At 37.9% G+C, this 26,962-nt stretch overlaps 1 protein-coding gene across 7 annotated transcripts in view; it reads right to left on the bottom strand.

Annotated features, from left to right (window-relative positions):
* LOC105231264 (uncharacterized) overlaps positions 1 to 26,962 on the bottom strand; it is a 109,099-nt gene that overhangs the window by 20,650 nt on the left and 61,487 nt on the right. For all 7 annotated transcript variants that reach the window (XM_049448452.1, XM_049448448.1, XM_049448455.1 and 4 more), the window contains one exon: positions 16,939 to 18,523. In XM_049448452.1, the coding sequence (XP_049304409.1) occupies positions 16,939 to 18,423 (1,485 nt within the window). In that variant the 5' untranslated portion in view covers positions 18,424 to 18,523. The remainder of the gene's footprint in view (positions 1 to 16,938; positions 18,524 to 26,962) is intronic.

Here is a 26,962-nt window from a genome sequence, read left to right as displayed (position 1 = left end):
TAGCAGTTTCTTTGATTTCGATTGGAATTAGAATCTGCGCGTAGCACCGTGGGAGAAGCCTCCTCAATATCTCATACGAGTATAAGGTTCTACCGAGCGAACTATGAGAAAGGTTAAAGACCACTGTCAACAAACTGATTGTACCTTATCAGTGTGACTTTAGGCATGGAAAATCGACAACTGACCATATATTCACCATGTACAAAATCTTGGAAAATAAGACAATTATTTGTAAAGTTGACACACTCAACTCTAATAATAAGCATATGCCTCCTGTGTTGGATACTATTTTGCATAAGCAATAAATTCATTTACTTTTTTGGTATAACTAACACCAGCGCTACAACCACTTCAGTAAGAAAGGAAAGGTCAAAAACGCATAATAAATATGGCATACCCCAAATAGTGGTGACAACTTGTAAAATAAACAAAATATCACATAAATAAAGAGATTTTAAAGGTTTAACAAAGAGCTTATTTATTAATCATGACTCTGGCATAGTTCGAGACCAACATAAGAGCATATGGATGCAAAAACTTGTCCTTGCCTTCATTTGTATGCAAATAAATCAACCCTTTACTCTGGAAGCTTTAATGAATTCATGAATATGATGTGCTTTCGGTAATATTCTATGAACAATGTCGTGTGCTTTCTATGTAAATTCACAAAGTGTGTGTGTGTTTGTGCATAAAGTACTTTATTAAAAATATATTAGTTAAGTGGTGGTGAATCCAATCAAATAATCTGCTTCTTCTTCTGTTTTAACGAGAAATCTATTTTCGTATAAATTTTCACATAAATTTGTCGTTAGTCAATTTAATCAACTTTGTGTATAAATTACATCATTATCATTGTAACTTAACAAAAAAATTGATCAGAAATGAAAGATATAACATTTGTTGGGTCAAAATTGTTTCATATATAGAAAATATGGTAGAGGTTCAAACTGTAACAGTTGAATTTTTTGGAAGAATAGTACTTTTATAAGCATTCCCTTTAAGAAGTTATATGGGTTTGCGGGTTTCGAAAAATCGAATTTTTTATTGTCTTATTAAATTCTAAAACACCTCTAGAATATGGACCTAAATTTTTATATTGATCCAAATAATAGTTTCGGAGAGACTACCTTGATACCTTAAGAACTTGTGCGCTCGAGACTAGCCGGGCTAAGTGCGCCGTGCAGTGTGTTAAACGCGTTTTTCTCGAAACTGTGTTTTTAAAGTCGATTGGCAAGATTTCTCGAGTACTATTCAAGCGATCTTCATGAAATTTTACACAGCTCAATAAGATACAATTCTTAAGACTTGGACTTTAGGATTTTTTTTCGATTACAACTATTTGAAAAAAATGTTGCGAAATTTTCATTTTTTTTTTCTAAAAAGGTCTGCCAAAAATCCAATTTTCAGTTTTGTTCCTTCGTCTAAGTTCTAAGTTAAGGTTTTACCTAAAACACGTATTTGTTTACTTTAGATGATTCTGTAAGGAGTTATCCTGCCGACGCGGGCGCATCTTTTTGCCAAGGAGTCACCAGAAATGGCGTCGCAAGGCCGAGTTTGAAATATTTTTTTCCAAAAATTTCAGAATTTCTTTGTTAATAGTGTGTGTTTGTAACAATAAAAAAATTCTAATAAAATATTCATTTTTTATATGAGAAAAAAATTGGTGAAAAATTGGTGTTTTCACCCGAGGAAACCCACGTAACCCCCTAAGTTATTTATTAAGCTCATATATTTAGGATATTTTAATGTGTTTCCTGATGACCTCGACTACATATCTACATACATGAATATACTTGTAAGAATTAAAAAAATACCGATAATTCAAAACTTTGTCTCAAGAATGGCAGGTGAGAGTTTTATGATTCAAAATTTCAATCATCGTTTGAGTGTTTCGAAAGTTTAACCAGAAGGACATGGGAGTTTTTCGTTATGCAACCTAAAACCATATTTTTGATAATAAAAAAAAATTGTTGAATCGCAATTCGAAAGCTTTAACCATTCCGAATATAATAAATTTATGGTAAAAGCGATTGGCAGTTTCTTAGTGGAAAGTAATCGTTATAATTTTTGAAGACAACCACGAAAAAAACTCATTAGTTTTAAACAGGAGTCCAACGTGTATAAACTCTTGAAGCTACAGATATAGAAAATTTTTGATATTTAAATATCGATAGCCAGATAAGCTGATCATTTTCAAATTTCTTAAGAATCCTACAGTTTCTTATTAAATACAGCAAAATATGCTTTCAATAAGAATCCACAAACCGCAGAAGTACATTCAAATTTCTAGCTCTTAGATTGTGCGTGAATATTATTTAATTCAGAAATTCAGAATTGAGTGAGTGTTTGTCTCGTATGTATGTATAAATAACTCCGAATACAAACAAATATACTGGTGAGTTAAAAGCAACCGCAACCAATTGCCATTGGTATACATATGTATGTATGTACAGCTAGTGTTGGTTTATTTAATGCATGCGTATTACTATATTGTTTTACATAAGAAATCTGCTTACACACTTCCTACTGCTGGTTAAAAGCAATCCTCTCACTTACTTATACATAGACCAAAATAGAATTTTATGCAAATAACCGTATCTCTAATGTAAAGACTTTTCGTTTAAAAGCTATAATTTAGTCAATCTGTGTGTACCGTTGTGATTATACATATTTAGGATTTGGTATGTTACTCAACATACATACATATAGTATAATATGTATGAATGCTGTGGCGTGATCAACTTATGGTAGTTCTTGTTAGTGGATAACCACACGGCCACTACTTGAAAAATCTTTTATGGATCGATTTGAATGGCTGAAAATGTTAAGCTTTACTGGCCTTTTTGAATAGACCTCTTTTTTTTGTGAAAATTACAAGCCTATAAAAAAAGTCTCTCCGATACAAAATCTGTATACGACATGTATTTAAAAAATAACGGAAATTTTCGGTTTTTTGAAAAAATATTCATTTATTCGTTTGCATTAATTTTATCGCCTACAAAATAGTTTCCATTCGATATTATTACCTCATGCCAGCGCTTCTTCCAATCGTCGAAATACTTCTTAAACTTGATTGTTGGGATAGCCTTTAGTCCTTCAACGATGCGCCTTTAATGTTATCTTTAGCTGTTAAATGACAACCTTTTAATGCTCCCCTTATTTTTCGAAATAGGAAAAAGTCAAGAGCAGGTTAGAGTATGGAGCCATGTATAAAAGTTCATGCAAGTGAGTGAAGTTCTCTGATTGCCATTCACTTGGGAGTGACCAGAAACGATTATTTTACATATGGCTCAAGCAGCTCACTATTTAGACCAAGTATGCCCTGGGTAGCCAAAAACCAGGTGAGCTAAAGTAGAAAGGCGAACCATCCCTCTCCAGTGTTGCGCGCTGGGTTTAGGAGCCTCCACTTAAAAAAGCACCCTCAATGAAAAGCACACAACAGTCTCGGATGAGAGACCCCACTTTGAATGACGACCACTTCAAATGTATTATTACAATTTAAGGCCATGTACCTGGAATATCAAGTCTCCTGATTCGGAAGGTGCCGCTAGCCAGCTGATGGATGTCCTCGTAAAAGTAAAGGAATTGCGATGGTTGAGGCAAGGACTGAGATGAGTAGGTTCTTTTGGCATTTACTACAGTGGCCAAGTGGGGAGCGCAATTCCAGTGTGGGATGATCGAAGAGACTCCGTCGCCGAGTCCTGCCACTCATTCTGGTGGATGAACGTCTAGCCACAATTCGCATCAAAACGAAGTTCTTCAACACGTCGCTGATTTGTGCCCACTACCTGACGGAAAAGAAGGACAATGTGATCAAATATGCCTTCAAAGCGCTTGGAGCGCATCTATGAGAGCTGCCCCGCCACGACGTCAAAATCGTATTTGGCGACTATAACGTCAGGATGGGCAATGAAAGTATCTTTGGCACAACAGTCGGTAAATTCAGCTTGGGTTGAGGCTGATCCGAAATATGGTTATCTGTAGTACTAGCTTCCAGCATAGGAAAATTCATCAAGCTAACTGACTGTCACCGGATAGAAAAGCCACCAATCAGATCGATCATGTTGTGATAGACAGAAGACACCTATCCATTGGTTTAGACGTGCGTACCCTCCGAGGTCCTAGCATTGACTCGGACCATTAGCTTGTTGTAGCGAAGACATGCACCCGCTTCAGTGCAGCAACAAAACTCACGTTAACAAACACAAGGAAGGTTCGACGTCGAGAAGCTGCAAGCACAACAGAAAGCCGAATGATTTGCTATTCGACTTGCACTCCTGCTTTTTGAACAACTGGGTACAAGAGAACTGTGGGACGGCATTTTAAGCTTCTTACGTATAGCTGCAAACGAAACCACTGGTTCTCGAAAAAGGCAAAAGAAAAGCTGAATATTTTAAGTTAAAAATTCTGAGTATTTATACCATCAAAAATGTTAAACTTTACGATAAAGTCGCCAGATTACGAAATCTTAAAGGCAACCTACGTATGTTACGTGTCCAGAAGTACAGAAAATACTCCGACTAAAGAGTGAGAACTTTTATATAAGACAAGAAAAAAACAACACTATATAGAGAGAGCTTTATTATAAAGTAAAATTTTAAGAGCAGTGCATGAAGGCAGCGATAAGTGGCCGAGAGAAGTGCAGAAGTAAAATAAAACAAGCTCGTACAAGAAAAATTACTAAACTGTGTCGTGTACTTGAAGGACAGAATAGAACAGAAGTTAAAAACATTATGCAATTGAAAGATGCTTTGCTTTCCAGGAGATCGGAAAAAAAAACAAATTCTTACTAAAAGAAACTATATAGAAGTACGAATATGTATGTATATGTAGGTGATAATTGCAGGTGGGAGTCTGCAAGTTGTAGGTAAAGAGGAATACACAAAAAATAGAATAAAATGAGAAAAATCCATGAAAAATGGTAAACAAGTGTCAAGGGTGTCGTCAAACGGCTCAACGGCTCTTACCGTTGTTCTACCTATGCGCCTCTATGCGTATATGTGTGAGTGTTTATGCTGGTTTTCAAGCGCTCAGTCCATTATTCTTCGTCATACTGTTATTTATTTTTGTTGTTGCTGCTGTTGTTGTTATTTTTACAGCTGCGACAAATGTTGAGTGGCTTTTTATGTAATCAGTTTTGTTTGGCCATTGTGGCCAGTGTCGTTACCTACTCTCATACGTATGTAGCGACTTTTATGGTAGAACTTGTTTTTGTTTTGTGTATTTTTTGTGCTTCGCTTTTCTTCTTCACCCTCAAACTGCCCGTTGTGCTGCTACTATTTATTTATTTTACTAGTTATACGTACTGTTGTGCATAATAAATCCTTTTACTATTCCTCAATGGCCCAACAAGTGTACTGTACTGTGTAGTGGGTACGTAGCGGTATGAGAGGCAGTGCAGTTATGTGAACAAAAATTCATTTGTGGCCACTTTTGTGAATCTGTATACACTTGGTTTTTGTTTTTGAAGCGCATAATACAAAAATGACAAAAAGCCATAGCTTCAGACAATGGGGAAATTCGGTGTTGAGTTGCAGTTGAAGTTGTTGTTGCAGCACTCATTGTTGCATGAAAAAGTAATTAATTCGACAAATGACAATAGGAAACGCTCTATGAAGAGCTCTTAGGAATTTGAAATAGATTCTTTGGCGCATAAATAACGCAGTGCTTTCACACAAGCCACTTTATAACAAACCAATGGAGATCTGAGATTAGTTTTTAACGATTAGCAAAAGAACGCCCAACTCCGTTGAAATTGCGATGAAGTATTCAACAACAGAGGTAGAATTTCAGCTTTTTATACGCTGAACAGAAGGAAGCATCGGAGACCCTAGAACTTAGTTGATTTCTATGTCCGCCTGTAAGCTGGTAGATCTTGGGGCTGCAAGCCAGGTATCATCAGGTGCCTGTACACCATGATTGTGCGACCGATTACCACATATGGAGCGGTGGCTTAGGCCACGAAAGCATCGCAGGTACGGTAGGACTTCAACTATCGAAGCTGCAACGACTCGTCTGCATCTGCGTGTCGGGTGTCACTCTGCTTCGCCTAGTAATCGGTGAAGCTACCAAACACACGCTGGTCTAAATGACAGCAGAAGGGTTTGGAAGACGTAAGGCAGTCGCCACCCAATGCATGAAGGACCTAAGTGGCGAAATACCACAGGTTCTTCTCCCAAAGAATAGGAATACCAAAAGGATTAACTTCACTAAGAAGTTCAAGGTTATCCTCAACAGTAAGGCTGAATGGAACGATTGCGCTCTCGAACTACTACTTAGGGACAGTAGAATCAAGAGGCGCAGCGGTCGCAGGACAACGCACAAAACTCTCCATATCTATGGATAGTTTTCCGAGCATATTTCAAGCAGAGGTCTTCGCTACCAGTCGGTGAGTAGAGTTAAACCTCCAACGCAACTATCGCATTGAACGTATAACTACACTAAGCGAAAGTCAAGCGGCACTCAAAGCGATCTCTGCGTACGAATCAAATCGCTATTGGTATAGGAGTGTATAGAACGACTGTATAGTCTATCAGATCGTAATCAAGTGCAATTTATTTGGGTGCCAGGTCACAAAGCTATAGTCGGGAATGAACTGGCTGATGAGCTTGTCCGCTCCGCAGCATCCACCAACATGGTAGAACCGGAACCGTTCATTGCTCTTGGTACCCACACCATAAATGGGCTGCTCAGCAAAGATGAAGCAGTGGATAAGGGGAAACATTGGAAACAACTTCTAGGCATGCGACATGCCAAGTTGCTAATGGGTGGTTACAACACTAAAAAGTTTAAATGTGTAATCAACCTCTCAAGGGAAAAACTCAGGCTACTTGTCGTGTTTTAAACTGGGCACTGGAAGCTCAAGCAACACTTACATATATACGATATGGGTATTGCTTCATGTGCGAATTGCTGGTTTTGCGACTTGGAGTCTGAAATCCAGAACAACTGCTGACTGAATGCACAGCAGTTTGTAGGAGCAGGATAAATGGCCTTGATCCATGTTTCCAAATGTGATGTGATCCCTCATCGCCTCAATAGCACCTAGCAGTATATTGGAATTTATCAAATTGCTGGTGCTAGGTGAGACGTTGTGTCTTAGGAGAGGGCACAATAGACCTTAGGTTGCAGTTTTTGAGATATCGATTTGAAATTTTGCACAGACTCTTTTCTCTTCTACAAGTTTCTCTTTGCTGGAATAAATATTGGACCGCCATACAAACTGAACGATCAAAATTAAGTCCTTGTATGGAAAACTTTTTTATTTTGACACAATACTCGAAAATATTTTCCATAATGGATCACGACAGTATATACGAGTAACAGCTACAAAAACTGATCGATCCAAGTAAAATTAATCTCCTTTTTACATAATCTTAATTAGACTTTATATAAAACATGACCGTGTGGCGATCCTAATTAAAGCAGGCATTTTATAATAAATCTAACCTTGGTAAAATAAAAAAATTCTAATATTTCAGTTAAGCTAGCTAAACCATTTCACTATTTCAAGTATAGTACATACATATAAATTTAGCCCACTGCCAGTCCTTAATACTATAATTGCCTTGCTTCTCGCACTATTTTCTATATTCATTATAGCTTATTATTTTTAGCGCTTGCTAAGCTATTCCATGTCATTGCCATGTATGATACATGTTTCTAAAAATAATATAGTAGAACTATGTATAAATATGTACATAAATACCTCTACTTATTTCCAGCAAAGTGTTTGAAAATAAATGGGTCATCTTTTTTTCTTTTCCCTACGATTTCGCCTTATTTCTAGTTATTAGTATTTCATGCAGTTTCACACAATCAGAAATCAGAAAATCGCTTAAAATAGAAAATTTTCTGAATCGTGACACACCAACCATTCCTTTCATTTAGCTTACTATAAATTTTATTTGATATGTAATTTTCTTGATGAATTACTCAATCTTTATGTTTTCGGTTTTCTTTTAAGATGACACTACCTACTAAGTCTCAAATAGTCACTATTTATTTTGTATCGCTTTTTATTACCATTCTCCTCATAAAAATCAACTCATCTTATGCCGTTTATGCTTTCCCTCGCGTCAACTTACTGTGCTGCTTAGTGCCATCCTTAAGACGCTCTTCAATTAACTATTTAAACACTGTCGAAAAGAAGCGCTTAAAGTGCCTTCTAAATGGATATTCAAGCATTAATCACATTTATTTAAATGAGCTCAAGTGAATAGAATGCACTTTCGAGGCAAATTTACAGAGCGCACAGCGTCGAGGATGTGCGGTGTGGCAAGTGGTACTCGTTTGTGGACACAACCGCCACTTTGGGGAGTTATTTGTGAGCACAGCGAGCTGTTCTAATATATAACCATGTAGATTATATATAATATATGTGTATATATAATATTGATGCGTATTATTTGTGCAGAGAATTGACAGCTGCAAAGGGATTTGTTATCAACAAACATGTAATTAGAGAATGTAGAAAATTTTGGGAAAAATTGCCAAAAATATAAATTGGTAATGACGAAAACTCACAATATTTTAGACACTTTAAGCTCATTGCGTTAAAATGTGTGTGTAAATGATACTATATTACAACAAATTATAATAATTTATATGCTTTTTTTGGTGTATTATAAAATTCTAATTGGAGGATTGAGCCAAGTGTCTTGTTCACGCATGTGAGGGAAGTTCTCTGAACGCCATTCACTTGGGAGTGGCCAGAAATGATTCGTTTATATATGGCTCAAGACTTCTGGTCTTACACCAAGTATCCTAGGAATAGCCAAAAACATCCGCTGGAAGGCGAGCTAAAGTGAGAAGGCGAAACATCCCTCACCAGGGTTATGCGCTGGGTTTGGGACCCACCACGTAAAACCCCCTATGAAAAGTCGGCTATAACCGCGTAAGTGGCATCTCCGCCAATAAAGAAGAATTCTTTAAATGCAGATGGCCCTTTCTCTATCTTTCAAAGACGCATTGTGAAAATTTATATTATCAACTCTCACATCTGTCCTCTTATCTGCGAGTACAAGTACTTCAGGCTTAAAAAAAAAAGTATTTTTTTCGAGTTGAGGATTTTACTTTTTGGCAAATCGTAAAAAATACCGATTTTTGCAGATTGTAACCTTAGCAAAGCTACGCTTTAAAAGTATTGCGAAATATTTGCCAACATAGAAGCATTAAAAACGACCACCACAAAGTCCTCGAAGTTTTGAATGCAGAGAGGTTAAAATTAGACGATAGAGCTTTCATTTGAAGCATAAAAATACCCCTTTTCTCAATTGTGACCTTCGGTAATCCTTAGCAAAGACTACGCCTTGTTTATGAGCTTCGATTGAAGAGGTTAGGTTTAAAAGTAGTTTCTGAGTTTAGAAAAAAACCCGAAGTTGGTTATAAAATATTTATTATTTCTAAATAGGGATGCCATTTGCTAAGAAAAACGTTTAAAAGTATTTCGAATTATATACCAAACCTAGAAGCTTTAAAAAATATCTCCAGAAAGTCTTCGAAGACAATACGATGATTTTTTCTACAGCATATACTCGTAGTATATTTGGAATATTTTATATACAAATTTCTCTTATAGCTCCAGTTTCAAAGATAGCATAAGAGCCAAAGAGCATATAACCTCAGATTTTTCACTTTTTAATAAATTATCACCTATTTATCAAGTACAAGTTTTTTATTCATACAATGTAAAAGTCATCAATATTCATCAGCTGTGACTGGTACTTGATGCATTTGAGTTTCCTTCGTAAACCTTGATACACGTACCGTCAGAAGTAAGCTCATTACGTATTTAATCAGAAGAGAAAGTGTTACTCTACATACATAGGTATAAGAGAACTTGCGACTTCGCGGTTTCATTAACATCTTTTAATTACCTTTTTGGCAGCTTTGACGTGAACACGACTGCACCAGTGCGTACTCGTGCGTACCTCCTCATATTAATACATGCACACATACACAGGCATATGCAGTACCCCGCCAACACATTAGAAACAAGGAAAATTATTCATATAGTTTTGCGTTCTGAGCCAAATAGTTAAACCAAAAATTATTACGATGTGAGAATGCAATTTTTTGTAGAATATTTATTTGAAATATCCTATTTTTTGATAGGGCCATCCATCGTGCATAAATGTGTATTGGGCTGCTAGAGGGTTCAATATTGCCAAATATGGTACAAAAACATATTGAAGTACATTGAATTACTATTCGCTTTATAGTTCCCTCAACAAAATAAATTGGTCCAGGACCTTCCACTGGTATGCAGCTCCAAATCATTACATGGGACACGTTTTACAGTTTTTGAATGCAGTTCTCCGCATAACATTTATACGCTCTATGTCGCACAAATTGAATGGTTTCTAGCCGGCATTCGTCGCTCAAGATAATCTTTGTTAAGAAGAAAACCATATTAAATCACTAATACTTAGAACTTTTGGGGGTCCTTCATATGTTTATCTTGTTCCAATCTACCTGTGTGTAGTTCTGATGGAGCCTGGTCTATATTACCCGTTGATTTTTCATTCGCTTGGTCAATTTTGGTTTCTTTGCTGGGCCTTATTTTACGAATAGCTTCGCGCAAGTGACGCACAACAATCAGATATTATTCCTTGCTGACAGTTTGGCCGCTCGGTAGGAATTCGGAATGCACCACGCCTCGATAATCGAAGTGTCAACATAACATTACTTTTGACCTGCTTTGACGTGGCTTGTAGGGTTTAGGCTCACCGTTGCCACGATATTCGGTCGATTGATCATCTATTTCCGGATCGTAACCATAGATTAACGACTTATCGCCAGTATTAATGCGTTTCATGACATCCTGGTAGTTGGAAAGCACTGCTTTACAAACGTTAATGCGACGTTGTTTTTCGAAAAAAATTGAATAATTTTGGAACCAATCGTACTTTTCCCTTTTCTTAGACCCAAATGACCTTTCAAAATAATTTCACGGATCCTTCCGATATTCAACCGATGCCAATAAGATCTATGACTATTAATCGTTGATTCTCAAGCATCAATTTTTTTATTTTATTGACGTGTTGATTTTCAGTTGATGTTGATGGGCGTCCTGGACCACGGTTCGTCGTCTACGCGATCACGACCCTCTTTGAATAATTTGTACCAATGAAAAAAACTTACTCGCGACAAACAATTATTACCGAAGGCCTTTGCCAACATTCTGAACATTTCGACACCAGAAATTTGGAAAATTTAATGGAACTTCTTTGTTGAATAATTTCACTCTTCGTAAAAACCGCCGAAAGCCCTCAAAAAGACCTCAAAAAGACAAGCGTCTACTACACTAATGATTATTTTGATGCGATATTTGGCCAGATGTCACTGACAGTTATACAAACCTAGAAATGGTTTTTCGCGTAAAATTGTTATTAAATAGTCTTAATACTTTTAGCCCACAGTAGTATTTATCATGTTTCTAATTGGTTGACGGGGTACTGTAACATATATGTATGTATGCATATGCGTTGCACAACAATACCTAAACAAATACCAAACATATGCCCAAGGTTGTAAGCGCAAAGACTTGGCTGACTTATGCACGTACACATACATACATATGAATGTGTGCATTAGCAAAACCTTACGCACGTGTGCTTGTTGCAAACAAATTTTGCGCATCGCTGCAACTGTGTCAGATATATCAGCGCTTGTGGCGTATACAACAACTACATCAACAACATCGCTGCCTATTACACGCAAGTGCAATCGAAACAGCTGCCAATGTCAACGGTGGCAAAACACACACGTGAGTGTGTTCATATGTATGTGTGAGTGTGAGTGCGAGCATTTAGTGGATTTTCGTACCTCGCGTTGCGTGGCAAAAAACTAATATTTACGCATGGCTAAGCGTTGCAATAATCAAATGGTTGGATTTTGTTGTTGTAGTGTAGGGAATGCGTGTGGCAGCAACATATGTTGCAAATTGAAATTATAAACAACCATACATATTATACGTACATGTTTACTAGAGCATATATTTACATTAGAATGTACGTGGAATGGTGATCTAAACAAAGTCGTATAGGAACTACATCAGGACTAGTTCTTTTGAGAGATTAAGAGAAGCGGAGGGAATATCTATTCCAATCAACTTTTCTTTAGTCTCATGTTCAGATATTATTGAATACAACAAATTTTAGGCGGCTACTGTCAACAAAAAATGGCAAAAACCCACAGCGGCTAGTAGTAGAAATTATTTACTTGAAAGTCAACCATTCCGACATCACTCGTATTGCATATCGGCCAGAAGTGTATTTAGAAGCAGGGCAGCAGTGAAAAGTGTTGCCGGAAGCAAGAAACTTCACTTCTACTGGTTGCCAGGCCACAAAGGAATCGGGGGCAATGAAATAATGGACGGGATTGCGAAAAATGGTGGACGGCTAACACACGAAAATGGGGTCAACATTGGGAAACCAATGTCAATACGACGATCTGAACAGAAGCATGGAAAGGAAAACGAGCTACCTGGATGCAAAACTGCAAAAGTCATGTGCAAAACGGTATCCAAGGCAATAAATTTCCAAAAAAAAATATTTGCTCCACCAATGAAAATTATAAGCCCGTCGCAGTAAACTTGACTGTGTGCGAATATTAAACATATGTAATTAAGGTGTTACATGAGTTTACGGGTTTCATCGGTTTTTTTATTAAATTCTACAACACCTCTAGAATATTGCCCTAAGTTTTGAAGTCGATCCAAGTGATAGTTTCGGAGATACAGCATTGAGAGGCTCGAGGCCATCTAGGCTAAGTGTGCCGTCTTTAAACGCGTATTTCCTGAAACTGTGTTTTTGAAGCCGGTTGGCAAGATTTCTCGAGAATTACTCAACCGATCTTTATGACATTTTACACAGGTCTTTGAAATACAATTCTTAAGAACTTGGACGAAGGATTTTTTTGATGACAGCCATTTGAAAAAAAATGTCGCAAAATTCTCAGTGAAATTTTATTTTTATGTAAAAATGTCTGCCAAAAATTTATTTTTTGGATCCAGTTCCATTTTTTTCCTTCGTCCAAGTTCTAAGTTAAGGTTTTAACTAAAACATGTATTTTTCACTTTCACATGATTCTGTAAGGAGTTATCTTGCCAATGGATGTGCATATTTTTTCACCAGAAATGGTCTTGCAATGGCCAAGCTTAAAATATTTTTTTTCCAAAAATTTCAGAATTTCTTTGTTAATAGTGAAAGCTTGAACAATAAAAAAGTTCAAATAAAATATTTCATTTTTTATATGAGATAAAAATTGTTGAAAAAAAGGCAATTTTTTACCCGAGGAAAGCCATGTAACTTCTTAAAGCTGAAATTTCGTAGTAAAAAGACAAAGCCGATATTCCACTTCAAAAGACTGTACGTTTAACTTAACTCACTGACTGACTTAACATCAAAATGGTTGTTGCTTGACATAGATTTTTTGGTGCTATCCAGTACACACCAAGTTTTGTGGCTATTTATCAAGCACTTAGCAAACGCGAAGTGGCGCCGCTGGGTCTATAAGCAGGTTATGTTATTTGAAAGATTGGCGCCTGACTCATTTGTACAATTAGAGCTGCAGCCCCAACTTCTACCGTTACCCTAGTATCTAAAATCCTCCCACGTATAACAAATTGCTATTTGGTTATCATAAGAAGCTTATCGAAGCATACATTACTTTCTTAAAACTAAAAGCAATTGCAACACTTCAAAGGAAATATTGCAATTTAGAGAGTAACAGATTTTAGCACTCCAAAGATGCATAAATTCTCAACCAACCAAGCAATATCTTCAAGGAACTCATGAAGCGCAGCATTATAAGACCTTTTCGAAAAATCTAAATTTTTTTGTTTTTGCTTTAGTTAAGTAAATATGTGCATGTTGCGTGCTAGCGTGGGAGTTCATATGCGTTCGCCCCAGTTTAAGTATTTATATTGTATTTGTAGCTGAATAAGCAAGCAAATGTCTAGCTATAGATATCAGGAGCAGCAACAAAAAAACCAATAGAAATAGTTTCACATCGGTAGGAAAATGTCAACATTTCCTGCTCATTGCCACACAAACGAAATGAAATTTTACAAGTGCCCGTGGGGCATAATACTAAAGTATAGCTAGATAGCAGAAAGCTGCGATGTAATAACCAAAGCAACAGCAAACATACACAAACACATGCTATGTAAGTAGGAGTATGCAAATATGAGTTTTATATATGTATGTATATATGCTAGTGTTGCAAAATGTTTGAAATTAAGGTAAAAAGAGGATATGTGCGCCATAACGGAAGCTAACGGAAGCATTTTGTGAAAATATCTGAAGCAAATATTGAAGTGTTTACAGGCAGATACATGGCAGCAGATAAGTAAGTACGAAAAGATATATATTTGCGCAGCGGCAGACAGGTGCTTCTAGGCAAATGCACACATAAATATGTGTGTGCACATATGGACACATGCCCAAAAAGCTATAAGACAAATATGTGCGTTATAAAGTATGTGTGTGTATGTAAATACACTTTCTTCATTGCTTTGGCTGCTGTGTGTGCTACGAAAATGGCCAACCGAAAATTGTTTAATGCAACAAATCTCTGCGCTTCACTTCTCCGCTTCATACGCAGTGGAAGAAGTTAAGCACCAAAATCACTTAACTCGTTGCAGATAAGAGTGTGTAATTCGTATGTGCATTTGCGGAGTTTCTATGCAGTGCAAGTTTGCAAATTTGCATTTATGTTCCACAATGGAGCAAAAGGTGCAGTCGGGGGTGGCGGCATAATTGCTTATCTAATCAGTGTTGATTGTAATGTGCATACGTAATATGTTTTCCAGGCAATAATGTTAGACCGCACTCAGCCATGGGTATTTACTGTTCTACATACCGCAGTTCTTTGTCGTAATATTTGGCATAGTTGTGGTTTTGAATGCTTCAACTTGTGCGTCATTGAAATTCATGGCACAAAACAATTTTCTACTTTCGCAACATGTTGCACATGAGTATAGGTTAATACGAGTATGGTAGTTTTGTATATATACATATATATACATATATCGTAATAACTGGTGGTATATATAGGGTTATATATACATTGTGACAAAGAAGCACCTGGAGATTGTAACTAAATTTCTTGAGTAAATGATATTACAAAAAAATGTATGTTGCTTAGTTGGACTCTCTTTAATTACACTATGCCAAATATACGACCTTTCAACTAGTTTGTTTACAGCATCTGCTTAAGTCGGTACATCTTAGTAGGGCGCTGTGATATTTACAATGGATAAAAATATCGAACAAAACATATTCAGACAAATTCTCAAAATTTGTATTTCTAACCGAATTTCGGATACGAAATCGTTGCGAGTGTTGGAAAAGCCTTACGGTGAACGGGTGAGATATCGTTGAAGAAATGCCTTGTTTTGGACGACCTTCGACCTCTTCAACTGATGAAAATATTAAAAAAGTGAAGCATATGGTGCTTGAAAATTGTCACGCAAGTGTTAGAGAGATGGCAAGAGAGCTCGAGATCTCTGGCGAGGTTCGAATGATTTTCGGTAAGAAACGCGTTCTTGATCGACTCATCTCGAGAAAGCTGAGTTTTTTTTTAAAGAGTAGCATAAACTGGTCTCTTTGAACATGCTTGATGGTGCGAATTCCGATCCCACATTCATGGAGAGCATTATAATTGCCAATGAGACTTGGGTTTATGAGTTTGACATGCAAACAAGTCGGAATGGATGGAAAAAGCCAGCCGAAACCAAAAACACCAAAATAAAATCAAGGTGATGGCGGCCAATAAAAACTTTTATTTGGCCATATTGAGGCGTTTGCCTGAGAACATCAATCGAAAACAGCCGCAATTCATGGATTTTAGAGTTTACACAATGATAATGCACCATCGCATGGAGCCACGATTGTGGCCAATAACACGAGAGTTTGCTGAAATAATAAATTTGTCTAAAATGACCGTTCACAAGCGTATGAAACGTCTAAGATTAATGTCAAAGTTTGACATATGTACATATGGTTTCCTCATGTTCTTGACGAACAAAAGCTTAAGAGATCACTTGAGTATCCGCTAAAAAGTTTGAACAAGCTCATACCATATCGAAGACCGATAGCCCTCAAAAAAAGACTATGCTGTCTGTTTGACGGGATTTCAAAAGGATCGTTTATTTTCATATTTTACCCTACAAAACCACCTTTAATTCCGAAGTGTACTGTGATTAGGTGGACAAATTGAGTGAAGCGAAGAAGCCGAAATTGATCAAAGAAATGCTGTAGTTATCCACCACTATAATGCGAGGCCTCATACAAGTTTGATGATTCACCAAAAGCTTTTGAAACTTGAATAGGATGTGCTACCACACCCACAATCGTGTCCAAATTGCGCTAAAAGACGAAGTTACTTAATGAATGACCCAATATTTATGGTGCTGAGCAAAAAAATAAGATCGTTTTGAACCATTTAAATAAGAAGCGCATGTTTACTGATGATAAAAAGTGGACGACAACGTCAAGTGAAACCGATTATGATCGAATCGAGGTGAGCTTGATGCAAACCGTGGCGAAGCCAGGAATGACGGTCAGGAAGCTGTTGTTATGCGTGTGATGTGATATACAGTTAATTATTTACTACGGCCGTACGGGAGGCCCAAACTCTTAATTCGGGCTAATGCAGTTCACAACCAACCGTCAGAAGGAAGCAATCGCCCAAGAAGCGGACAGTTTTACAGAATAGGATGGGATGGAACTTGGCAAGAAGTGATACCTGAAACTGGGTAAGGCTAATGATTTTGGTGGCAAACTTTAGTCCTCAAATTTATACTCCTTAATGTGTTTCAATTAGAAAAAAACTTGGGACTAAGACAAACCTAGTTTTACTTGGATGTTTTCATCCTTTTATAGTTACCATAAAATTCTATAAAGTAACGGAAAATGAAATCGCACTTACCGGTTCGGGTGGCACCTCATCCAACACCTTTGGTTCACATTTCTCCTCTTCGGTATTGTTTACTGCTGCGGTTGCGTTGTTAGTTGCTACGCTGCTGATGTTAGCGGTGGTAGTACTTGCAGTGTGCGCGGTTGGCGTTACAGTCGTCGGTGCCAGCTTAGTGGTTGCACTGCGTTTGGTGACATGTTTGTGCGATGATTGCATAGCCAACATATCGTCGCTGGGCAACGGAACCACACTGTCAACTGTTGGTGTTATGTCGGCGTAATGCGACTTTGACTCAACGAGAAAGGATGTCGGTTGTTCTTCTACGCCCGCACGTTGATAATGACGATGCGATGTTGGGTATTGGTGGCCATGCTGTTGTTGCTGCCGCTCGGCTGCATGTTGCACACGTCGATAGAACATAAGCAACTGTTGTTCATTGCTATTCAACTTTCTAGTGGCAGCTTGCTGTGAAAGCTGTTGGTCCTCATCGTATAGCTCTTCCTGCTCGGACGTCAGCTCCTCCTCACCAAGTTCCTCGGGTTGTGAAGGTGGTGCTGCTGCTGCCACCGCTGCCGACTCATCATCATTATCCAGCAGATTAATGCGTTTTACCTGTACCTGCACCAAAGCATCTGCATCCGCATCCGCGTAGCCATCCGTTCCCACACCTTCGTCTGCTTCTGTGGGGAATTTGTAACGCGTTAGTCTCGGCTCAAATGTGGGTACGTTGGCAGTCAAAATGGCCGCTTGTGCAGCGGATGCTTGGCTCAGCAGAGCGGCAGCGGTGACAGTTGCGGCGGTGCTCAGCATTCCGTGTGGCAGTAGCTTTGGCGTTGGGCTGAACACGCCGTTAGTTGCTGCAGCTCTGCTTGCCGCTGCCGTTGATGTTGCTGTTGGTGAGAATTGTGCCGCACTGAGTAAGGCCAACAACCAAAGTATTGGAAATCGTTTCCTACAACAACCCGCAACAACTGCAGTGAGTGCTTTCGCTTTCGTCACTGCCGCGACCGCTAATGTCGCTGTCGCGTACGCCAGGCTTCGGCGAATGGCAGCTGCAGTGAAGCGCACAAATTCGTTGACTACATTAGGATTTGGTGAAGTGCTTGCACTGTGTGGCGTTGGTGTTGGTGGCAATGTGGCTACGTGCGCCAGTAATGGCGGCATTGGCCATCGATGATGATTTATGGGTAATAATTTAGGATGTTGCTGTAACGCGCTTCGCTGTTGCTGTCGTTCAACGTTTTCGTTTGCTTTTTGCACCGTTTTCAGCTGCTGCGTTGTAATTACTGCATGTTTTTCATTTGTGTGTTGTTTGTGTTGTATTTGCTGTAATCGTAGGTGGTTTGTTCTTTCGTTTTGGTTTTGGTGGCATTTCCGTTGGGTTTGTTGCAGCACTTCAAATAGTTCTCGTGGCGGATTTTGCTGTTGTTTTTGTAGTTTTTGTTGCTGTTGTGGTTGTTTATTGGCTTGCCACTGACATTTCCCCCGCACTTCCATATCCGTAACAATATTTTAGCGTTTAAATAGTTTCAATTGTGTTGCAAGTTATTGAGTTTTCACAGTTATCGTAGCTCTGGCGTCGTTACAGGAGTTGTGTCTGCAATAAAAAGATAAGAAAATGTGTTATTTTATGGATTTAAAAATGTTTTATAGAATTTTAAGGTTATGTGAGCCACTTCAAAACAGTTTTGGAGACTAAACTGACACTCAATATTTTTAGAATCTCACTTGAAGTATTTTTCTTGTTTTTCTTCAAGAATAGGGAGGGTCTATTACATTCAAAGGGTGTTGTTTGGACGTGTGGTTTTCAAGAAGAAACAAAACGTTTAATATGACCAAAAATTTAGCTTTATTATAGATAAAGGAATATCTTATAAAAATTATTTTGGGCAAGTGACAGTCGACTCCAGCCCGAAGCCTAATTTTCGACCACTTTTGTAGCAATTCAGGTTGTCAACAATAACGCGCGAATATTACTTTCCAAGCATCAGTGGTCTCGCTCTTATATGCTTAGATAAATGACCAAAAATGGTCCAGCAGTGTTAGTCGCCCGATCTTGGAGGACATGCCACATATCTGGGAGATAATACATTCACCAAAAGTTTCCTTTGTTGGCTACATCGCTGGTAGCGCAGTCTTGTTGGAGCCAAAAGTCATCCACATTAACATGCTCGGACTTAGGCACGAAAAATTATAGATAAGATTGACCAAGGCCGTGCGTAATGTGCGAAAAAGATCATGGTACAAGCGCGGTGGAGCTCCACAAATGGTCGTGGTCGTAAAGCCAGGATTGACGCCTCGAAAGGTTATGCTGAGTGTTTAGTGGGATTGGAAAGGAATCATACAATATGAGCTGCTCCAGCCTGGTCGAACGATTGATTCTACATTTTACTGTCAACAACTGATGAAATTGAAGCAAGTAGTCGAATAAAACGGGCAGCACTGATCAACAGAAAGGGCTTGGGGCTTGGGTCTTCCATCAGGACAACGCTGCACCACACACATAATTGATGACTCGGCAAAAACTGGGAGAAGTTGGCCGGGAAATTTTGATGCATCCACCATATAGCTTTGACCTTGCACCATCGGACTATCATTTGCTTCGATCAATGCAGAACTCCCTTAATGGAGTAAAGTTGGCTTCAAGAGAAGCCTGTGAAAATAACTTGTCGCAGTTTTTCGACGAGAAACCAGAAAAGTGTTTAACTGAATAATGACTCTAGTGAAAAAATGGCAAAAAGTGGTCGAAAAATGGTGCATACTTGGTCATTAGAGGTTATTATAAATATAAAAAAATTAGTTGAAGCTTGATTACAAATACGAAAAGACTTTTTCGACCTAACATTAATTTACATAATATACTCAATTCAGGGTATAAATATATTGCCTGCCGTAGTTCAACTGTAAAGGCAAACAGCAGCTGTGGATATATATAATATTAAATTTTCTGTATTAGAAATTGGATTTGATCACATTACTTCACACCTTTAGGCACACATATACCATAAGCACTCTCAACACCGTTAAGCGTCAAGCTAATTACCAACCGGAATTTGTATTATGCCCTCGAGCGCTGTGGATGAAAAATAAATTTACGCCTGAAAAAGTTATGTTGGCACTTTGTTGAAACTTTAAATTAAATTCGAATGCTAATTTCCATTTTGAAAATAAAATTTGCTCGTTGTCATGAGAAGGGTGGTTGAAGCGCGGTTGGTATATTAGTAGAAGGGGCATATTAAAAGTTTAGCTGTTGTTTTTGTTGTTGATAGCACATTTTATTTTGTACTTGCAGAGAAATGTGTGTTTGTGCGTAATGGAACTTGTTGCTTTTTTTTGATGTTGTTATGCAAAGATAAAAATAGTTTTACGAGTCCTGCTGTTGTCCTTGTCAAAACGCTAGTCAACGACCGTTGTGTGTGTTATCTTAAGCGAATACAGTAAAAACTTGAGACATGGCAGCAAGTGCAACAAATACTTGGAAGTGTTCAGTTTGACAAAACTCAGACAATTTTGAGATATTTTTTAAGAGTTTATTTAAAGAGTATAACGTCGACATAACCAGATGTCGTTGCAGTTTTATATCTCCAGTGCGAGTAGTGTTAGAAAGGTGAGATTTTAATAACCTCGCAAGGTTATACTCAGTGTTTGGTGGGATTGGAAAGGAATCATCCACTATAGATCCTACTTCTTACTGTCAGTTTTTCGCCGAGAAACCAGAGTTGAAGTTTGATTAAAAATACGAAAAGACTTTTTCGACTGTCCAATATTTAATAAGAATCGACAACAGATATCATATCATCTTGCTTTCGAATATGATTTCACAGCTAAAAATAACTGCATTTCTCAAGAATTAAAATTTGTATTTAAAGTCAAAACATTCACTTTTTTGCATTTATGCTTATGCTTCTTCATTTCAGTGTGACAAAATACTCTTATTTTTTCCTTTAAGCTGCATTTCACTTTTCATACTATTTCCGCTACAAACTATATGTAACTATTACAAAAACAAACAGTTTGATATTTCGCCACTTCACCCGAATGCAAAACTTTATCTAAATATTCAAAATTACATATACATCCGCCAGAGTTGCATACTTGCCATATTGACAGTCATCAATTGAACTCGGTGGCCGCCGCTTGCATTGAATTTTATCACATCAATGACAGTCATGCACATAAATGTGTATATCTATCTCTTCCAAAGCCCTGCGGTTATTTTCAAAACAGCGCCAGTAGATATATTTGTCCATTTTTGTTGCTGTTTTTTTTCGAACTGCGTCTGGTCATGTCAACATTTGGTTTTATGTGTTCTTCTCGCCAATTTCGCCATTTGTTGTTGTCGCTGTGGCTGTAGCCAAGAGTGCGTCAATTCTATTTGTGGTGCTGTCAGATTGTCTGTCTATACATGTGTATGTACGTGTGTGCACGTACGGACAACTAGGTTTCTTCTCCTACATTTGTGTGTCTTTTTTCTTTGCTGTCTAACTACATGGCAGTGGTATTTTTCATGTCCCTTCTTGGCGTGTCTGTCGTCATGGTCGGCCCACATCGTTAACCCGCACTTGACAGGCAGCCAGTTTGTCGCTGCATCTGAATCTGTTTTCGCATTGCTGTTTTGGTTACGACTTTGATTTGCTTGTTCCACACTGTTGCATGCAATGCGCAATAATGTGATTACTATATCCACTTTGAAATCTCCCTTATTCTCATTGGACTACGGTGAATTCCAGGTTTATGGTGGGGCGTATATTAATGAGGTTACCATTTATTGGTCATTTTGTTAAATAAGTAGTTACATAGTTGTATTTGAGGTGAAACTTTAAAATGACAAACTGACTTCACACTAATGAAGGTGAATGAAATATGCAAAAAAGCTTTTAGTTAGGTTGGTACATAACCATTTCTTTTATAGCGTGGATAATATAGCTTTTAAGGTTTCGGTAACCAAAATAAAATGAAGATAATTTAGCTTTTAGGGCTTCTAGGGCGTAGTGTTCCGACAAATGAGCAGCTTCTTGAAGAGAAAATGGCAAAATTTCAAAACGATATCTTAAAAACTGAGGGACTAGTTCGTATAAATACAGACAGACCGACATGGCCAAATCGACTCAGCTCACCATACTGATCATTTATATATATATTTTATAGGGTCTCCGACGCTTCCTTCTGGGTGTTACAAACTTCGTGGCAAACTTAATATACCCTGTTCGGGGTATAAAAAGAGAAGCAAGGCTGCCCTAAAATTCTGACACCGAAGCAGTTGTCTTACTTGCCTATATGAACCGGCCGGCCCTGCGTATAGCTGCCGTACAAACTGAACGATCGGAATAAAATGCTTGTAAGGAATCTTTTGTATTTGTGAAGCGTATTATAGCTTCGATACAACCGAAGTTAACACTTTTTCTTGCTAATAAACAAAAAGCAGAGTTAGAAACGTACACAACCTATCAGGGATTTAGTAGTTTTGCATGAAAGCGAAGCTGAAGTTGCTATTAATCAACAACTATTGTAGTTTGAAGCTCAACAGAATGGAAATAAGAACTTCTAATTACAGTTGCAGTTGTGCTCAGTGAACGTAAATGAGTATGAACTTTTTTCGCCAACTATTGCAGTGTGGCTGTGTGCCCCAAGTACCAGCGTTGTCGCATTAAATTGGAAAATTGAAGTGCAAGTATTTAGCAAAGTCTGCAAAACATCACATAGCCTCTCTAAAAAACATCTAAAAAAAGTAAGGAAGGAAAAAAAAGTAAGGAAGAGCTAACTTCAGGTATAACCGAACATTTCATACTCTTGCAACTTGCACGGATTGAAGGCAGGGAATTACCTTCAGGTACATAAGGCCCGTTATTTATATGTGGTCTAGTGCGAGTTTATACCCGATTTTATTCATTCTAAGCAAAAATATGCACCGTTATACGAAAAACACGCTCTGTCAATTTTATTAAGATAAATCACTTGGCTGATGTGTGCGGTATAAAGTCACCCGGAAGTTCGAAGTATTGACCCGACACAACCCATTGGTACCCCACAGACATTTTACTATAACGAAAGGAATCAATTACAAAATTTCAATTATATATTTCACATATTGACCGATATTTTTGGTAAAAAGTCAACTATAGGTACCGGGGTCCACTTTTTGAGTATCTAGGAGCTTGAACAGTTTTGGATGGATTTGGGAAATTTTTAGTCATAAGGTGGCACATCTCAAAGGCACTATTCGTAGAAAGTTTTAATCTGATATTATTAAATCAATCTTGAATTGTGTGCTGAAAAGTAAAAGTTTTAAACGGAATTTAAAATTGTGTTATATGGGAAGTGGGCGTGGCTGATAATCCTATTTTGCTCATTTTCACACTTTAATATGTCACGTACCAAATTTGGTTTAAATCGGTCCGACGGGTCTCAAGATATGTTTTTTTTCACCTAAAAGTGGGCAACACATCCCATAATGTCGTCAGATCCTATAATGTCTCGGATCCTACAAAGCCCTTTCATACCATTTCGCGGTGTGTTCTCTGGCGTATTTAGTTATTGATTTATCGCGATTTTAACAGTTTTTAACAATACCGTTATATGGGCAATGAGCTGGGTTATCATCCCATTTCCTCCATTTTCACACTGGTGGTAGCAGTTCCTATAGTAGTTGGGCTATGCGAATTTGGTTGCTGTAGATTTATAGTTTTAGGAGATATGTACATTAAACTTATTAGAGAGCGGGGCCACGCCCACTTTCTCAAAAATGATGTCCGTTGCGATCGCCTGTGTCAAGTTAGAGGTTTATATTTAAATTTAGTGCTTCCTTATGGTACTTTATATGTTTTCGGTTAATGGCGATTTGTTGGCGTGGCAGTGGTCCGATAACGCTCATCTACGAACTCGAACTTTTCTTTTTTCCAAGAAACGCACATATGTAATATGTTTCATGAAGATTTCTAAATTTTTGTTCAAGTTATAGCTTGCACTGACGGAAGGGCGGATGTACAGACAGAAAGTCAACCGGATTTTAACTCGCCTCTCATCCTTATCATTTATATATATAAAACCCTACATCTACCTCGTTTAGTTTTAGGTTATACAGCAGTTTGGTGAACAAAACTATTATACCCTGTAGCAACATGTTGCAAGCGTATAAAAACGGTGAAAATCATTTGCACATTGCTCTGTGATTTGCAAACAGTTTTTGCCGTGAATACAAAACCAAAAAAACCGTTTATACCCGTATGTGTGTTTTGTTGCTGTTGCTCTCATATATAAAACTTTTAATGAGTTTGTAAATGTTTCAACACTATACAAAATAACTTTTGCCACCAGCGACTGCCGCAGTTCCACAAAATACTATTGAATTGGTTACAGTTATTACCACCCTGGAGCCCCCCAGAGGAGGGCACTGCATACTTTTCAGCGCTCCACAATGCACCTCAGTTGAATTTATAACAGCTGCAATTATTTTAGTCCGTGCTGAAGAGAAAGTAGTACGAGTATGAAGCACATGCCACGAGCCACGAACGCTGGCTGCAGTTTTGATATTACGCAACAACAGCAATTAACAGCGTGCACAGTTAAACATACGTATATAAACGGAGTTTAGTATGTATTTGTGTGTATATAAAAGCTATACGCGTGGCTCTAAACGAAATTCACGCCATTTATTGCTATTGAAGCTATAACCAACGCTCCCGCCGCTTTTCCCTACATACACATGTACATAAGTTGCGTGTGTGCGTGTGCTGGCATTTGTTTGCTATTATTCTTGCGCTCAGTTGGTCGCTGCATTGCACACGATTAAATTTGTAATTTCTGTCATTTTGTGCCATTACGGCCATTAGCCGTCCCCCACACTGTTGCCTGTTGCGGCTCCTTGTTAGCGCTCATAATTATGCTAGTTAGTAAAAAGTTAATTGTAGTTGTTTTAATATTTGCAATATCGGCTAATGAATTTAAATTTCACTTGATGCTGCGATAAGCTCGTCGGCTTCATTATTATCCGCGGTAACATGTGTGTGAAATTTTTAATGCACGGAGCTTTGAACTTTAGGTATTTGTTAGGAAATTGACATATTGAGGGATTAAAAAACGGTGCAGATTTTTGTAATTTTTACCATTTCGAAAATATAAAATATTATAAGGGAATGCTTGCATCCTTTTAAGGTTATAAGTGTTTTCAAAAAGACACTACAAAAGCAGACCGATAGGGACAGCAAACGACGACATATTTTTTCCCGCTCTTTTGATATTTCTTTTCAGTAAGGTTTGCTTTTTCATCATGGAAAGACATAAGATCCAACAACGAGTCGAAATTTTTAAAATTTACTACCGAAATTCGAAGTCAGTAACCTCAATTTTAAGGACGCTGCGTCCAATTTATTGCCGTCATAATCGTCCTCTCAGATCAACAATTGAGCGTCTAGTGGAAAAATTTGAACTCACATGCACCGTAAAAAAAGATCCCGAGAATATTGCTGCCACTAGCGGATCAATTGAGAAAGACTCAAACCAGTCTCTGACACGTCGTTCTCAAGTGTTGGCATTTCTGTAACGTCGTTGTAGCGAATTTTGCCAAAAGATCTTGGCCTACATCCTTATCAGATCAAATTGACGCAAGAATTGAAGTCTCTTGATCACCAGAATCGTAGTATATTCGTGAATTAGGCTGAGTAACAATTTAAAACTGATCCGATATTTCATCGAAAAATCATGTTCAGCGACGAGGCTCATTTCTGGCTGAATGGCTTCATCAATAAGTAAAATATGTGTTAATGGTCAGGCAGAAATCCACACGTCCTCCATGAGTCATCATTGCATCCCGGAAAAATTACGGTTTCGGTTTATAGCCCGGCGGTGTCATTGGGCCGTACTTCTTCTGTGATGAATGTGATCAAGACCGGCTCGTTACTGTAAATGGGAATCGCTACCGCTCAAGGTTAAACAAATATTTGTGGCTTGAATTGAATGACATGGACTTGTACAATATGTGATTCCAATACGACGACGCCATAAACCACACAGCTTATAGTGAATGTGTTATCTCACGAAATGGCTCAGTCAATTGGCCGCCTCGGTCGTGAGATTTCAAATCTATGGTCTATGCCAACAAGCTAGCGACAACTGATGAACTTCGTAGGAATATCGAACGTGAAATGGCAGCAGTATCGGCTGATGCTTGAAAACCGTCGAAAATTGGGTTCAGCGTCTGGACTTCTGCAAGCGTGGCCCTGATGACGAACTGAGACGAATCGGTCATGCCCATTTTTGTAATGTCATTCCAAAAAAAAACGTGTGCGAAATACGTTTTTTTTTTATTCAAGTGGCTGGTCAAATGTCAAAATCGCTGATGTCGGACAGTTATAGGGTATAGCTGCCATACAAACTGTCCGATTAAATCAAGTTATTGTAAGGAAAACATTTTTTAACCCCCAAAAAATATCTTCACGAAATTGGGTATGGATTGTTGCACAAAGCAACGCTGTAATTTTCCGACATATTGTAAAGATCGGATCACTATAGCATGTAGTTGCCGTACAAACTAAACTATCAAAAGCTAGATAAAGCTCTCTTTATATTCTTCTATGATATTAGAAATGCACCTGTGAAGAGTATTACAGATTCGAAAGTTAAAATTATTCCTATTTTTTTATCGGAAAACAAATTTGTTTGTAATAAATATTCAGTAGAAAATCTGAATTTAATATGAAAATTATTATAATTTATATTTCAATTTATTTCCAGTAAACATTTCCCATACAAGCAATTATTGAAAATTTTTAAATAAAGCTACAAGTGAACACGCGATTCATTTACTACAAAGTTTTCGTGAACATTCACATTTGGTTAGACATGGCGTATGAGTAACATTTGCTCACACCTCCAAGCAATTCACATTCGGTAAGGCAAGGCGTATGAGTAACATTGCTTCCCACAACCAAGCAATATCTTAACATTTTTCGGCTTTTCAACGCTAAATTTTTTGTTTTGTGATCAAAGCAGACTTTTGTAAGCAGAAAGAGAAGAGGAAGCCATTACAAATACGTCAACA

This window comes from Bactrocera dorsalis, chromosome 1 (assembly GCF_023373825.1).
Source record: "Bactrocera dorsalis isolate Fly_Bdor chromosome 1, ASM2337382v1, whole genome shotgun sequence".
Lineage (NCBI taxonomy): Eukaryota > Metazoa > Arthropoda > Insecta > Diptera > Tephritidae > Bactrocera > Bactrocera dorsalis.
Note: the sequence above shows the minus strand (reverse complement) of the source record. Positions and strands in the feature narration are given on the sequence as shown.